This window comes from Dryobates pubescens, chromosome 24 (assembly GCF_014839835.1).
Source record: "Dryobates pubescens isolate bDryPub1 chromosome 24, bDryPub1.pri, whole genome shotgun sequence".
Taxonomy (NCBI): domain Eukaryota; kingdom Metazoa; phylum Chordata; class Aves; order Piciformes; family Picidae; genus Dryobates; species Dryobates pubescens.
The window spans coordinates 13444813-13460652 of record NC_071635.1 but is presented as its reverse complement, the minus strand read 5'-3'; the positions used below and the strand labels follow the sequence as shown (position 1 = coordinate 13460652).

Here is a 15840-nt window from a genome sequence, read left to right as displayed (position 1 = left end):
AGTTGGGTGCAGGTGTGCCAGAGGAAGAGCCAAATGGAAATTGTGTTACCCAATGAACATGTCATGACAGCAAGTTTTTAATTCTAGTCCAATTTTACATTTGCTGGAACAGAGTAACTGGTGTGGTAAAAGAGAGGGTATGTTACATTATCAAAAAGAGGTTGTCAAGCACTACAGCGGAACTGGAAGTCACACTCAAGGTTTGATCTGGGGAGGCTTTGAATGTCTGCCCTCTTACTGCATTATCTCAAACTGCTCACTTCCTTGTGATTAGGCCTAAAATTTTGCATCTATTTTCATGTAGAATTGAAAGCACTGGTGTTTATTCTAAAGAACCCAAGCAGATGCAGTTCAGTCATTAACACAGCAAAAAAACTCTCCATTAAAAAGGCTCAAGTTGATAGCAGGCTGACAGTTAATATTTCTAGTAATATTTCTCATCCATTGCATCTCTGCCTCCACTTAAAGGTGTTAATAGTAAGTTAGTATTGTCCCCTCTTTTGTCTTCAGTAACGTGCAGTGATAATTCTGCTCTTTTCAGGACAGAGTGTGGGCCAATGTGGGGAAGAGTTTAAACTGTGTTATTGCCATGGTGGACAGACTGCTTGAAAAAGACAACATCAGCAATGTTAAAGAGGGTGAGAAGGACCCTCCTGCAGCAGACTGCAAGGTGTTGCCTACAGGTGGTAAGCAACCTTTTTAGTTGTTGTGGGTTTCTTTTTTACATTGTTGGCTAATGAAAATAGGAAAATAGAAAAATGATGTGCAGATGAGTCCAGGAGTATCTCTGGGAGTGCTGATGGCCAGGTTTCGTGGAGTCATAGCCTTGAATGGTGGAAGGCTATTCATCACAGTTATAGCTCCGTTGTGTGCTCAAACTGCTTGCTGTGCCTAGGTGGGGTTTTGTTGTGTGCTGTGATGAAAACATTTTGAAACCACAATAGTTTCCTTGCAAGACTGATGTAGTTTAATTCATTTTAGATTTTACTTCAATATACCACTTGGAAAATCAAAACAAAGCAAAACCCAAGCCTGGAGTGTATCTTACCTCATAGGAAACTTGTAAGGAGAGAGAAACTTCTGTTAGGACTAGGGCCAGTGGATCCAAGCTAGAGGAGGGTAGGTTTAAATTAGATGTTAGAAATAAGTTCTTCACCGTGAGGGTGGTGAGACACTGGAACAGGTTGCCTGGAGAGGTGGTGGAAGCCTCATCCCTGCATGTTTTTAAGGCTGGGCTGGATGTGGCTCTGGGCAACCTGATCTAGTGTGAGGTGTCCCTGCCCATGGCAGGAGGGTTGGCACTAGATGATCCTTGAGGTCCCATCCAACCATTGTGATTCTGTAACATTTTGATACACTTTCAAAACTTAAAATTTATCTCCTTCTAAATACTATAAGAAGCAGTCACCAAGTAGAATGAAAGGTACCTCTTGCTAAGAAATAATTGTAGTGGTTAGAAGACTACAGATGTGTTTCATTCAGCTGAGTTGTTGTCTTTTGTTGCTGATTAATCAAGGCCAAAAAGTACCAAGCTGTTATGGCACTGGAGTATATTATTCTCTATTCCACTCATTTCAGGGCCTTCCCTATTCCTCTTAAATCAGTACAAGTGCCCTTCCATGAGGGCAGTCAGTGCTGCTGCTGAGTTGTGCTGGGTGTTCTGCAGTACCACATCACAGGAAACTGCAGGAGATTTGTGGGACAGGTCGCTTTGTTTTCATGTTCTGTGTTTTGACAAAGACATTATTTCCTTGTGATGTTTTCCTGAGAGCATGGCTCAATGCCTTTGAGAACTTACAGGACTTCCAAGGTCATGTAGAAATGGAGATGTTATAAAATTGCTCTCTTTTATAGCACTAAGGTAAAAGATGGAGCTTTCTGAAGAACCATCCAGGTGTGTGGCCAAGTTGTTTGCTGAATGGTTTTCAAAACCATTGCCTTTGGGACCAGAATTTTTCCATGCTTGACTCCTCTGAGTGTGATTTTCTGTCTGATTTGCTCTGAATCTCCATCTAAAGTTTGACATAAAGCCCTGAGGATGTACCAGGAAGCACCTACACAGATGCTGAGATTCAAAGTTGAGGTTTATAAATTGTGCCTTAATTCTGCTGCAGTTTATACTTGAAGCCTGGTTGTATGGGTTCGTAACTTTTACCAAGGTATAAAATCATAATGTGTTGACACCCATAGATACATTCTTAAAATCACAGAATTTTATGCTCCATACACTTCACAAAATTACATCTGTGAAAACATTGCCACATTTGCAATTCTATCTAAATACCATAATTTGGGCATAATGTATTCCATTAACACTGCAAACGTATGAGCACAGATTGATCTTTGAGTCTGAAACTGCTTCGGTGCCAGAGTTGATCCTGAGAAAAGTTGTGCTGCTCTTTGTTAGAAAAAGGGAGAACACCCAGATTTTTGACAAAACACTGAAAAGTGTGCCTTGGGTGATATGTTTGCTTATAGTAGTGGACCTGGCTGGTTCGTTACAATTTTTTTTCTCCTATCATGTAACAACGAAAAAGCTGTCAAAGGATGAACTCATGCTTATTTTAGATGGTGGAAAATGCTGCCACAATAATTTGATGCAGTAGCATATTCCTGTAACTATAGATGTTGCCATAACACATATTCAGAGCTTCCTAGGGTAGCTTTATTTTTGCAGTCTCAGCACTGACATTGTCTGATCTTATTCTTCTTCTCCCGACTTGCTTATATTTATTGTGCAGAGTCTTTGTAATCAGAAATATCAGTGGCACTTCTTTCTTTTACTTACCTTTCAACAGAAATTATACCTTCCTTAGCCAAACTCTTCATGCAGTCTGACCTTTGAGTCTATTCTTAAGGCTGAATTTGAGTTATCAGTTACCAAGGTAACATGCTATGGTTTCATCAGTTGCAGGATTATGATTTCTCTGCAGAATAAATCAGGAAGAGGAGACAGATTTTGAAGGAGAGGAGATTTTATTGAACTGTAGGCCGGTTTGCCTTGGAGAACTACTTTACTAGCATTAAATTATTTTTATTTTTGCCTTTTTCCATGGGAATCAGAATGTCCTGTAGCATTAGAGGTGCCAGTGAAACAGTAATTTGCTGTCGTGTTTACACAGCCCCTGCTAAAACGGGCTGTTGATACCACACCGTCAGAACTATCACCCAGCCACTCCTCCACCAGCTCTGTGTGAGTACTCCCTAGTTTGCTACATATGAAGCCCACATTATCTCAAACAATGTAAGTTGGCATTGTCATTGCACCTGGATTTTGCCTGAAGTGAATTGTGGAATCATAAACTCTGTTGGTGGATTGGCCAGTGCATAGGTGGCAAACAGGGAATGGTGCTGTATTTCCTAGCTGGACTGAAGGGAAACATCTTTTCATAGCCACATTACTGCATGCATACGTGGGTTAATTTGTCCTGAATGTCTGTAAATCTAGATTAAACCTTTCTTTCAGTGCCCTAGAGATGGGTACTATATTCTTGCAGTGCAACCCCCTCAGTCCAGCAGTGGTGGAAATGTGGAATGAAACTGTTCTGGTTTTGTTTGCGTCTTCACGAGCAGAGCTTTTTTACTGTGAGGTCAGGAAGATGAAAAATTCTCCCTTGGTCTGTGTTTGTCTGAGTAGCAGACATTGTTTATTTGGAGGAAACAAACACACTTCTGAAAAACTTTCTCTTCCTTTCTTTTTTTCTCACATTTTTCTCCCCTGTTCTCTTAAGCTTGTGACTGCATCAACTCTATTTTTTTGTACTTTTTCTTTGTCCCCTCACTTTTGTGTCCTGCTCTTTTTTGATTTGGGCCTTAACTGCATGTAAGACAACCCCTGCAGCAGGACTTTAAGTAGTTTGGCTATTGTCAGAAGCTTAGAAATGTGTGAAGGAAGACTATTTAACCTACTCAACATACTATTTTTTTTAAACCAGCTATCAGAATATTAAGCTGCACAAGACTTCTAGAGCAAGGTTTACCCATTATTCCTATGTTTTGAGTGTACTGGATTTTCTTAGCCTTATGTCTGTTGTTGCCATCACCACCACCTTCTGTTTTCATTGTAACCAAAGCTGCTGAGACACTTGTATGTGTATGGTTAGATGGTTTCCATTTTCACTGTTAATCCAAGTTGACAGTATGGAAAATCTCTGATGGTTACAATGGAATAATAAATCCTCTTAAATTCAAGATAGTTCTTCTGGGCACCCAAACCATTCGAAGCAGGCTGCTATTACAGTAACTGCAAAAACAGCAAGAAGACTTAACACAGGTTTCTGGTGTTCCTGTGAGAAAAGCTACAGAATTATGAGCATAAGACCTCATCCTCTCTCAAAATGTTTAGCCCACATAGTAGAGTTAAACTAAGCTCCCAGAGCTGAGTGGCAAGATGAAGTCAGCAAGAGGAAGCTGACCTTCTTATGGTGCAAACTCTACAAAGTCAGTTTTTAAACCTCCCTTGAAACAAACCAACCAAACACAATACAAAAGCCAAGAGAATGTTCCTACCCTAGGTGAGGAAATTCAGACTCTGTGGGTTAATTATTTCATGCTCTTTGCACTAGCTGGTTTTGAGGGATTTACTACTGAGTTGTGTTGGTTGGTTTGTTTTGCTCACCCTTTTCCTTAAGGTGGAGTTTATCTAATGTTCAGTCCGTGATGTTAAAAGCTAATGTACATTGCTTGACCTCTGCTATTTCAATCCTGTCATGGATTTTTTTTGGTGTATTCAGGTGGTGAAGGAATAAGCATTTAGCTGTAGCGACAGCTTAATTTGTGGGTAGCTTCCATTATGCTCATTACCATATGTCTGTGGATTTCTCTTCCTTTAAGACTACAATGTGATGTTTTCTTCTGCTTTTAATCCCATGTTTAGCTTTTAACCTCATACCATTTAAATTTGTAGGTGACTTGAGGCCATCAAATGTTTCCATGGATTTTTAGGTGGTGCAGAGAGCAGTCACAGAATTGATTTATTATTTTTACTAATTTTTTTTCCCCTGGCTCTGCTGCCAGGGTAAAAGGAGCTCAAAGTGCTAGTCCAAAGCCTTAGGGCTTTTCCTGTTTGGTTACCAGCACGTTTTAATAAGTACTTCACTGGGTCTGACATTAAAAAGAGCAAGAGCTTCCTTTTCTGCCAAACTTTATGGAATTTAATATGCTGTTTGACATATTGCAGCTCGAATGGTAGAGTGTAGAAATGACTGGTTGGGTGCTTAGCAGGTCATTTGCCTGTGCAGGCATGTTGATTAAGAGAACATGAGACTGAAGGATGCTTTCCAGCAACCAAATCCTGTCATAAGCTGAGCTTCCCCAACTCTCTTAGCCATGGAAGCAGAGCATTTACTCAGTGCTTTCCTGCACATACATTTGTGTATTAATGTTACAGTAACTGCATAGTGGTGATACTGATTCTTTAAATGTCATTCTTCCATTTTCCATTTGATTGTGTTTGGGGCTCATGGCTTGTTTTAGTTTCCTTTCCAAGAGCTGACTAGCACCAGTTTTCAGTTGAGCTTCTTTGCTTCATCAGTAAGGCTTTGACTCCTCTATTTGGATGCTAAACAGTTCAAACACCACAGGCTGCCCTTGTCATTTTAGTCACCTGACACTTATCCTGTAGTCTTTTTGCTTCTGTTCTTGCTCTTGCTGTCTTTGTTTATATGTTTACTCATTCCATTAGTTCTTCACTCTTTTCCAAAGGCTATTTCACTGTGTTGAGGATGCAAATCTTGCTATTTTAACTTGAAAAGAAATTTGGCATTTTAAGTGTCAACACCTGCGTACATCCTCAGATGTGTTAAACACAAAAGCAGTAATCTGTCCAGGTGCACTTGTACCAAATTTACTTGTAAGCCTCAAAATACAGTGCTGTTTTGCTTCCTAAACTTCAGTTTCACAGTGCTTCCTCAGTTTGAAGGAGTAACTTGCAAGCTGCAATATTAATCATAGAATCAGTAAGGTTGGAAGAGACCTCAAGGATCATCAAGGCCAGCCTGTCACCCAAGACCTGATGACTACTAGACCATGGCACCAAGTGCCACATCCAATCCCCTCTTGAACACTTCCAGGGATGGGGACTCTACCACCTCTCTGGGCAGCCCATTCCAATGACGAGTGACTCTCTCTGTGAAGAACTTTCTTCTCACCTCGAGCCTAAACTTCCCGTGGCACAGCTTGAGACTGTGTCCTCTTGTTCTGGTGCTGGTTGCCTGGGAGAAGGGACCAAGCTCCCCTGGCTACAACCTCCCTTCAGGTAGTTGTAGAGAGCAATAAGGTCTCCCCCGAGCCTCCTCTTCTTCAGGCTAAACTCCCTCAGCCTCTCCTCATAGGGCTTGTGCTCGAGGCCTCTCCCCAGCCTCGTTGCCCTTCTCTATTTGCACTTCTGAGGAGTATTTGGAGCTTTGTGCGTGGTTAATGAGTGATCTCAATTTACGTTTTTACTGGAGTATCTGCAACAGGATATCCTGCATTATAACAGGTGGCATATGATGATTTTAACAGACCAGAGATTGAGCAGTTACATAAATATTTGCCTAGAGTTGCCTTTCTGAGACCTCAGACTGTGCTGCACCTCCTCCTTCGGTCTTAACATGCCAAATTTGTGTTCAAATAAAAGGATAAACAGGAGAATGTAGTGGTCCATTCATAAATAACTGTTTGCAAGAACCATTGCACTCCTCCTCGTAGATTTACTAACGAGCTCCACCTTCTGGGGACTGGACATGCTTACTAACTGTGGACAAAAATTCTCTGAGCAAGCAGATGAGTGTTATGGATAACTTAATCACACGAGGGTGTGCTTTCTTATTGGCAAGAGCAATCCTGTTTCTATTCTATAAGAAAACAATTTCTCTTTCCCTGCATAGCATTTTTGGATAGTTTTCTGCTGCCTATGTAAGTAAAGCTCTGTATTCTTTGGGACATTAAATACTCCGTGGGATTTATTTTTACTATTTAGCATTAACATCCATTAATGGAAAAATGGCCTTGAGAATTTAAAATCTTTTAATTCCTTCTTAATGCAACTATTGGTGACAAGAAATTACACATTTTGTTACATTAGTGCCCCAAACACATAGTGTCTCTGGAAACAAAAAAAAACCCTTGTAAGAAAATGGATGTTGAAGCTACTACAAGATATGTGCAAAACAACTTGGAAAATCACAACAGAAGGTAGTTATCAGTTGTTTACTGCCAACCAGAAGGGCTGCATGAAGTAGAATCCACTTACATTTGTTCTGGGTCCAGTAGTATTTAATATTTTCATTACTTACTTGGCTTATGAAATATGGATGATGCTTATAAAATTTGCAGATGCTTAAAGCTGGGAGAGGCTTTAAGCACCATGGGAGCAGGATTAGAATAGATCTTGATGAAATGGAGCACTGAAATATTAGGATGCAGGTCGGTAAGGACAAGTAGAAAGTTATGCTCCTAAAGAAGCAGAAATACCCAGAGCGGACTGGCTGGTTTGGTGGCAGCTCAGTAGAAACAGATCTAAGTATTATGTGACTTGAGGCCAGTATGTGACCCCCCCTCTTTTGTGAGAAAGAGTGTTAGTAAAGCTCTTTAGCCCTAGTCACATAACCTGAAATTGTAATAGCAGGTTCACAAAGCATGGCTAGCTCTAGAAACTCAGCTTTTTCTCTTGTCCTGACTGTCAGTGTACTTGCAAGATCCTTGACTGTGTCTGTATCCAGCCCCGCTTTCCTATGAGAGTGGAACAGATGTCTGTTAGCTGTACCTTAGGTCTGCTTTGAAGTGGCCAGGTATGGTCTTTTTCTTCAGGTACTCAAGAAAGAAACAAACAACAAACGCTGTTCTTATCACATACAGCCCTGTTCACTGGTTCAGCATGCACTGCATCCTTTGATCTTACTGCAGCAGTTGCTTTCCTTGGCATTTATTTATTGTTTAATAAATTAGAATTATAGAATTGTTAGGGCTGGAAGGGACCTCAAGGACCATCTAGTTCCAACCCCGCTACCATGGGCAGGGACACCTCGCACTAGATCAGGTTGCTCACAGCCACATCCAGCCTGGCCTTAAAAACCTCCAGGAATGAGTCTTCTACCACCTCCCTGGGTAACCTGTTCCAGTGTCTCACCATCCTCATGGGGAAGAACTTCCAATGTGAATCTGCCCATTTCTTCCTAGACCTATGATTTCCTGACTTGAAAGCAGAGTTTAGCTCATCTGATCTGCGAGTCTGGCTTCCAGTATGTCACACTTTGTTGTCTGCCTTAGTTCTAAATTTGACTGTGTCCCAGCAGCCTCTGACCTTTGGTTGTTCTTCTGCTTTTATTCCCCTGGAATAAACAGCCCTGTTAGTACTTGTTATTTTCTCTTCACGGAGAGGGGGAATCAAGTTGCTACTCAGCCTTTTTCGTAGGCTTAAGGAGATTAAACTCTAAATCTTGGTAGCTCTCCTCTGCAAGCTCTCCATTATTTTTTTTCATCAGTCTCTTTGAAGTGTGTACACATGGTGGATCAGTCCTCTCTTAGTCAATGGCATGGAGAAAATCACCCCTTGGCTGGAGCATGAAGCTAGGCATGGCTTCTGTTCTGTTTTGTTCATGATGGCTGTGACACCTAACTGATGTGTTCCAGGGGATGGTTCTTAGGTGTGCATTACTCACACGTAAATGCATATGAGTGTGTTAAAAAGTGTCCTCTGACCACAAAGACATGATTTGCTGAGGAAGCCAAGTCGTTCTTTGTGACTGCACTCTCCTTGCTCCTTTTCCCTCTTTCCTGTGCCTTCCCCCCACCAGTTTCTCCTGGTTTCCAAAGTTCTTTCCAGTCTTCCTGGCTAGGGTTTTAATCATTTACATGTGTTTCTGGAGCGTGGCCAAACTGACTTTGCAACAGGCAGCTACGTGTTCCTGCTTGAAGAACTTCCGCAGTACTAATGAGTCTTTCATTGGCTTCCCTCAGAATGTTACCTGAAACATCATGCTGTTATCTTCCACATAATTACAATTTGAACAGATTTTAATTATCATTGATTCTTAATTACACTAATCTACAGAAAATATGAGTCAGTGATGGACTATATTAAGTCAGTTACACTCCCTATTTTCATATAGATTCTTCTGGGCTGTCGATTTCTCTTCCTTTTTAAACTGTAACAATGAAGCTGAGATGTGGATTCCGAGGGAGGCTGGTTTGTGTTATTTTGATTTTATTTGATTATTTGTCCCACTTGGGTAGGCAAAACCATATACAACTACAGTTCAGGTCTGAGTTTATTAAATCCTGAAAAATTCAGGAGCAGCTTGGGTAGTTGGGCAAGTTTGCATAAGCTGTTCTGATTTTCCTCCGTTCCTAGTTATCACTTCATTTCATTTGCAATGTATGAAGGAGTCCCGTTTTGAAGCATTTCACTAGCTTGTTTTATCTGATCTTCCTAGCATATAATTTAACAGAGCAAAACATATTACAAGATAGTTCTGAACCTCTCTGCTCAAAGTAGCTAAAAAAATAATGAGTTCAATATCCCTAAATATTTAAAGAGAACAATATAGAAAGTAAAAAGGAGCGGTACCTTAGGGTTAGTACTTCTCCAACCTATACATTAAGCAGGTAATATCCTTCTAGATACCTGCTTGCTCTGCTATTTTGCCTTCCTATGCCCACTATTACCTTACATATAGGCTGTCCCCCCACCCCACTTTTTTGATGGTACTTTGTTTCTGTAGATAGTAAGCTGTCGGTGTTGGGAAGAACAGGAGATGCTCATCTCCACTGGATTCATGTTTGTGCTAGGGAGATTTCATTTGTATCCCTGTATGCTCTGGTTGTGACACTCCAATGTCAAGTTTTACAGAGAAGTTAGGTCTGTTAAAACCTCTTTTTTTTCAGGATGTAGTTGGATTCAGGCCAAAGGTTTAGCCCCAGTCTTGGTGTCAAACCAGCGTCTTGCCTCTAAGAAGGTTCTCTGGTGCCACTTGCTGTAAGGTGGAGCTGCAGGGTGACTTAAAAATGTAGGCTAATCTCTGCAGCCACTGCCAGCCTTATTTCCATTTGGAAAAGGATTTTCACTGCAAGTTTTCAGTTCTGGAACAGATGATCTGTTTTGTTCTAGGTGACTGGTATGAGCAGCTTTATCCCCTGGTGATTACACTGAAGGACTGCATGGGAGAGGTGGTGACCAGGGCGAAGCAATCGATGGCTTTTGTTCTGCTCCAGGAACTTGCCTGTGGTTTGCCACAATGTTTGATGCTGACCCTAAGAAGAGACATCGTCTTTAGTCAAGCAGTAGGTTGTCTTGTGTCACTAATCTCCTGTTGTTGCTGTAATTAGTCCTACTCCTCATGCCAGTGGGTGTGGTTTGATGTTTTTATTGTGGTTTTCTTTTTTCTTTTCCCAATTTAACACAACCTTTTCATGTCTTTTCCATTCCAAATGCTTAAATATGTCATAGTGAGAGATAAATAATAGTAAATGAAGATCCATAGTAACTGTACCATTGAGCCAGAGAAGCAGATCTGCAATGGACTGGAAAAGGTTCCCTATAACTCCCTTTTGCACAAAGAAGGATGTGTAAAGCTATTTTTACTCTTCCTAGGCTATATGTCAGTATCCTCACCCTTCGCTTGGGTGAAGTTCTCCAGTCCAGCTTTGAATGTTCCTTACTGCTACTAAAGCTAGGTTGTTTTCTTTTAATCCTCATCACCTTGGAAATGAAGAACAGATGATATTTTTCATTTTCAGTTTGCAGCAGCAGCTTATGTGCTTGAAAACACATCTCTTCTCAGACTTGATGTCTCTTGGTAAATAGCAGAAGATCTCCTCCTGTATATCATGTTTTCCAGATAATTTTTTCCCTGAATGATTTGCCTGATTTCTTCCTTAAATTATATGCTTTTCCTAACATAATTGGGGAGCTGGGCTGGAGCTGCCAAGGAGATTCAGTTGCTTTGAGGTGCCCCACTGCTTTCAAATCCATCATAATTCACGACCTTATGTATTTATAGCCTGCTAACAGAGGCTCTGGTCTTGCTTATGTGAGTGTAACACAACACTACAAAATGAACTAAGCTTATCTAATATAAATTAAGGGAATATTTCCCTGCTTTTTACACCCCAAAATGTGCCTTAGTAATATAGGAAATTATGTATGTAGTCACTGAAGAAAAATACCCTGGCTTGTCAAATACATCAATATTACTTCTGTGGTGTATAATGACAGGAAGCCTCATTCTGACTATGTTATAGCAGTAAATCTGTTAATTACACATTTCTCATGGTCTTTGTAGCTTGCTGGGCTGGTCTGTGGCTTTATAATCAAACTGCACACGGGCTTACGTGATCAAGGATTTCTACAACAGCTTCATACTGTTGGATTGCTTGTGCAATATGAAGGACTCCTTAGTACATACAGTAAGTATTGTTCTTGGACAAATGTCTCTCTGCATCCAGAGCAGAAGTTGACCCAGAAGGTTCTTATTTTAACCTCTGTTTTGCTTCCAGTGATCTGTCTTAATGAATCAACAAATATTATCCTTGGGAGACAGCAGGCTTCCTTCTAATAGCACAGCTCGAGTCATTGATACTGTGTTGCCAATTCTGTGTTAAAAATGTCTCATTTCTTTTATTCTCAAATCCTCTGAGAACACTAGTTGCTAATTATTCCATGCAGAGTGCTGAACTACATTGTCTTAAATACAGGAGACTCCTTTGGTACAGCTGGTAGAAGTTTTGTTTAAATAAAAACTGTCTCCATTTGTATGGACATCTGGCCTGAGCAAAAATAGCAGGTTTATGAAGCTAACAAATTTATGAACAGTGACTGACTCTACCAGCCTCTGTCCTGATCTTGCCAGTGTTGGTGATGTGAAGGTAGCTTGACAAATGTTTAATTCCTATCTTGTCCCAGATGCCATCATTTGATAGGTATTTAAAAGGACATTTGGAGGGAGAAATTGCCATATGTTTCAAAATGCTTTGAACTACGTGGTTTGGAATCCTTCCCCCAAATTAGAGATTTTGACCCAAGCAGAAGGATTTAGCATTTGTGCAGCTCTTTAGAACACAAGCAATTGTGGTTTCTCCCTTTTGCATGATATTCATTGTTATTCTCAAAACCTTTGTCCTCTGTCAGCAGGACAGTCTTTAAAACCACTTTCAGAACGGACAAAAATAGCTTTCCCGAGGTTCTTCTGTGCCCATACAGAGCAGACTGATTTTTCAGGGATGCTTAATACTTACAGTTATCATTTAGGCCACAGAAAATTGTTGGCAGTTCTAAAAATCAGTCTGCTTTTATGTAGGTTACTTTAATGTGGATTTAGGGCTGTGATTTCTAGATGCACAGACTGGAAAATATAATCCCCATATTGCTTTCCTGTAGCCTATTCAATGACTGATCTGTCAGCTCCCTTAATAACCTCTGTAATCTTTCCATATAGGTGAAGAAGCAGGGATGCTGGAAGACATGGCTGTGGGAATTTCAGATCTGCAGAAAGTAATGTTTAAAGTCATTGAAGCCAAATCAGAAGATTTTTTACCTATTATAACTGGAAGGCGGTAAGAATTCTTTTCCCTGGAGCCTCTGGGAAGGAAGTTTTACTCTGTAGGAAATGAAGAAAAACCCAGATAATTGTTTTCTTGTTACTAAACTCTGTTATATGGAAAGTGCAGTGGTTTTATTTTCCATGAGGTGAATGAGGATGTAATGAGGTACTAGGGATTTGTAAAGCAGGTAGTAATACGAGCTCTAGGTTACTTCCCTGATGAAAAGCTGAAAGTTCTAATTATTCATCAAATTCAGCAGGAGTGTCTGGGTTGTGCAGAGTTTCTGTTGCATTTTTTCATGGAGCACGAGCCCTGTGAGGAGAGGCTAAGGGAGCTGGGGATGCTTAGCCTGGAGAAGAGGAGGCTCAGGGGAGACCTTATTGCTGTCTACAACTCCTTGAAGGGAGGTTGTAGCCAGGTGGGGCTTGGTCTCTTCTCCCAGGCAACCAGCACCAGAACAAGAGGACACAGTCTCAAGCTGTGCCAGGGGAAGTTTAGGCTGGATGTTAGGAAGTTCTTCCCAGAAAGAGTGATTTGCCGTTGGAATGTGCTGCCCAGGGAGGTGGTGGAGTCACCATCCCTGGAGGTGTTTAGGAAGAGACTGGATGGGGTGCTTGGTGTCATGGTTTAGTTGAGTAGATAATGTTGGATGATAGGTTGGACGCGATGATCTCAAAGGTCTCTTCCAACCTGTTCTGTTCTGTTTTATTCTATTCTAATCTAGTCTATTCATGTAAGGATACTAAATTGAAAATCTGCAGAGAGATGACAAGTTCCATATTTACACAAGGGGCCACTGACTGAAGAAACTTTGTTTTTTAAGGTGTCCAGAACTTGTATTTCAGTGTGAGTGACTGCTGAAACTGGATTTCTGAGAGTTAAGCTTTCATTGTCTTGAGGTGGAAACTGAAAACTCAGATGCCAAACCTTAGTGCTCACTTTTGAAAAAGGAAGCCTGTCTTAGTTGCTGAAAGTCACACAGGACACCTCAGAAATCCTTGCATAAAGCAACGAATACATCATGAATACTGCTGAATATCAGAAAACACACTCAAATACTTCATTACTTGTGGCTATAAGAGGGTTAACAAAAAATGCTACCCAGAAGGAATGGATTTTTTTTTTCATCTTCATTATTATTCTAGTATGAAGCCCCAAATGTTGTTACTTTTTGCAGAAATCACTTCCTTAATAGTATCATTATTCTTAAGTAGGCTGTAAATTAAATTCAGCTAAAAGCAGCAACTTTTAGAAAAGATGTGTTTCGTCTGAAGGAGGCTTTCACCACTGATTTACCTAATCATTTTGGATGATTCACTCTCATCCAAGGGGCCTTCCGAGAAAGGATTGAAATAAATAGCAGGAAGGCCAGGGTGTGATAGACAACACATCGGGGATAATTAAGAGCAATTACGGGGCGCAGATAAAACAGAAGAAATAAATCCTTCGTAAATCACAGCAGTCAAAAATGGTGAAAAATCCAGCAGCTCCGTGTGCTGGCTTGCTGCCGTTACTGCGGTACGCTCAACTGTCACACCAGGAGGTCCTTGGCTTGAAAGAGGCTGGAGCTTTAAGCTGCCTCAGGCATTCTGGATTGATGGAGTAGTCAGTCCTTAGGAAGAAGAGTTACTGCCTGTGATTGCTCTACTGTACTTACTGCCAGGTATTCACTGGATGGAATCAGTTTAAAAGAGGGGGTGGGGGGCGGGGGAGGGGGGTGTGGAATTAAAAAACAACTTTAAGGCTTATGTGGAGGATCCCCTGTCCTGTTAGAGCTGTGATGAGACAGCTCCTATCAGACAGCATTGGAAGTCAACAAGAGTAGAGAGAGGAAAAGCTAGTTATTTTCTAATTAATGTTTCAACCCCCCACCATTTTTAGATCATTTTGGATGATAATTTGGTTTGGCTCGATAAAATGAGACTGCGGGACTGTAGAAATGCAAGACAGAAAATCAAGCTAGAAATTCTTATCTTGCAGAGTCAGAGTGTTGACCTGTAATTGTTTTTCTGGGGAATTGCTTAAGACTGAGATTCTGAGTACACAAACAAATCAATCCAAAGAGCGTGGCGCTGTGTGCACTAACCTGCTGATGTGGCTGGCTGGCTCCAAGCATCCAGGTGAAATGAAGTCCCATGTAGGCACTCAGGTTCCTTAATTATAGGCAGGAAATAGTTAACACTTAGTATCAAAGAATTTTCTGGAAGTACATATTTGTGCACATGACCTTTGAGGCAGGGTTGGTCACCATGTTTGCCATGAAGCCCTCCATGGGACTAGCACGTAACAGCCATGCTGAGGTGATCTGAAAAGTTGTCACTTATCTGAAAGCCAAGCTGCTTGAGGCAGAGATGCAGTGACTGGCCGCGTGTGCAGGTTTTTCTCCCTTGCAGCACAAAGCAGAGGTGCGCTGAAATGACTTGGTTTGTGCTTATTGCAAAGAGCTAAGAGTGGGACTTCAGCAGCTACAAGTATCTGCAGGGACCATGGCCCACAGCTGCCTGGGGTTAATTGTTCGAAGCCTCTGAACAGGACTACAAGTGCTTGTCTGTCTTTGACAACAAATATTGGGAAATAAGGCAAAGACACCTGATGGGAGGGATGTTCTTAAGCAGCCTTGTTTTAGTGAAATCAAATGCATTCAAATATTTAATTCCTAAATGCATATAATTTATTTTGAGGTGATGCTTTATAATTTACTCTCTTAAACACAGTAGATTTTCCCACCTTGCCTTCCTGAGAGATCATTAAAGGTTAAAACTTCCGTTCTGACTTTCGATTCTCATTGAAAAAAGCACTGGCTGCCTTATCCACCTCATGCCAAAATCACCTGGCATCTCTGTACTATTAAAGAGAGAAACCACATAGTGAGAGCATTTACTGCTGTTTGTTGTTGAAGTAGAAGCATAAGACCTATAAGACTTTTGGTGAATTGATATCAAACAAGCCCTCCAGACTTCAGCATTTTGAATTCAGCAGTGCCTGGTGAAAGGACAAGGGGCAGCACGTACAAACTAGAACACAGGATGCTTCACTTGGACTTAGGGTGAAACTCCTGTGGAGGTGCTGGAGCACCAGAGCAGGCTGCTCAGAGAGGCTGGGGAGTCTCCCTCTCTGGAGACTTTCAAAACCCTCCTGACATGTTCTTGTGCACCCTGATCTAGGTGAACCTGCATTATCAGCGGGTAGGAACAGATGATCTGCAGGAGGCCCTTCCAACCCCTACCATTCTATGAATCATTTTTATTTTAGTCCCATCTGACTTCAGTACCATTCCTGAACTTTCTAGACAGCTGTCACAACCTGATAGCCTTTTCC

At 41.2% G+C, this 15840-nt stretch overlaps 1 protein-coding gene across 4 annotated transcripts in view; it reads left to right on the top strand.

Annotated features, from left to right (window-relative positions):
- Positions 1–15840, top strand: part of INPP4B (inositol polyphosphate-4-phosphatase type II B) — a 319510-nt gene that overhangs the window by 254344 nt on the left and 49326 nt on the right. For all 4 annotated transcript variants that reach the window (XM_054172577.1, XM_054172578.1, XM_054172576.1 and 1 more), the window contains 4 exons: positions 542–686; positions 10091–10263; positions 11265–11388; positions 12417–12534. In XM_054172577.1, coding sequence (XP_054028552.1) covers positions 542–686; positions 10091–10263; positions 11265–11388; positions 12417–12534 — 560 coding nt within the window. The remainder of the gene's footprint in view (positions 1–541; positions 687–10090; positions 10264–11264; positions 11389–12416; positions 12535–15840) is intronic.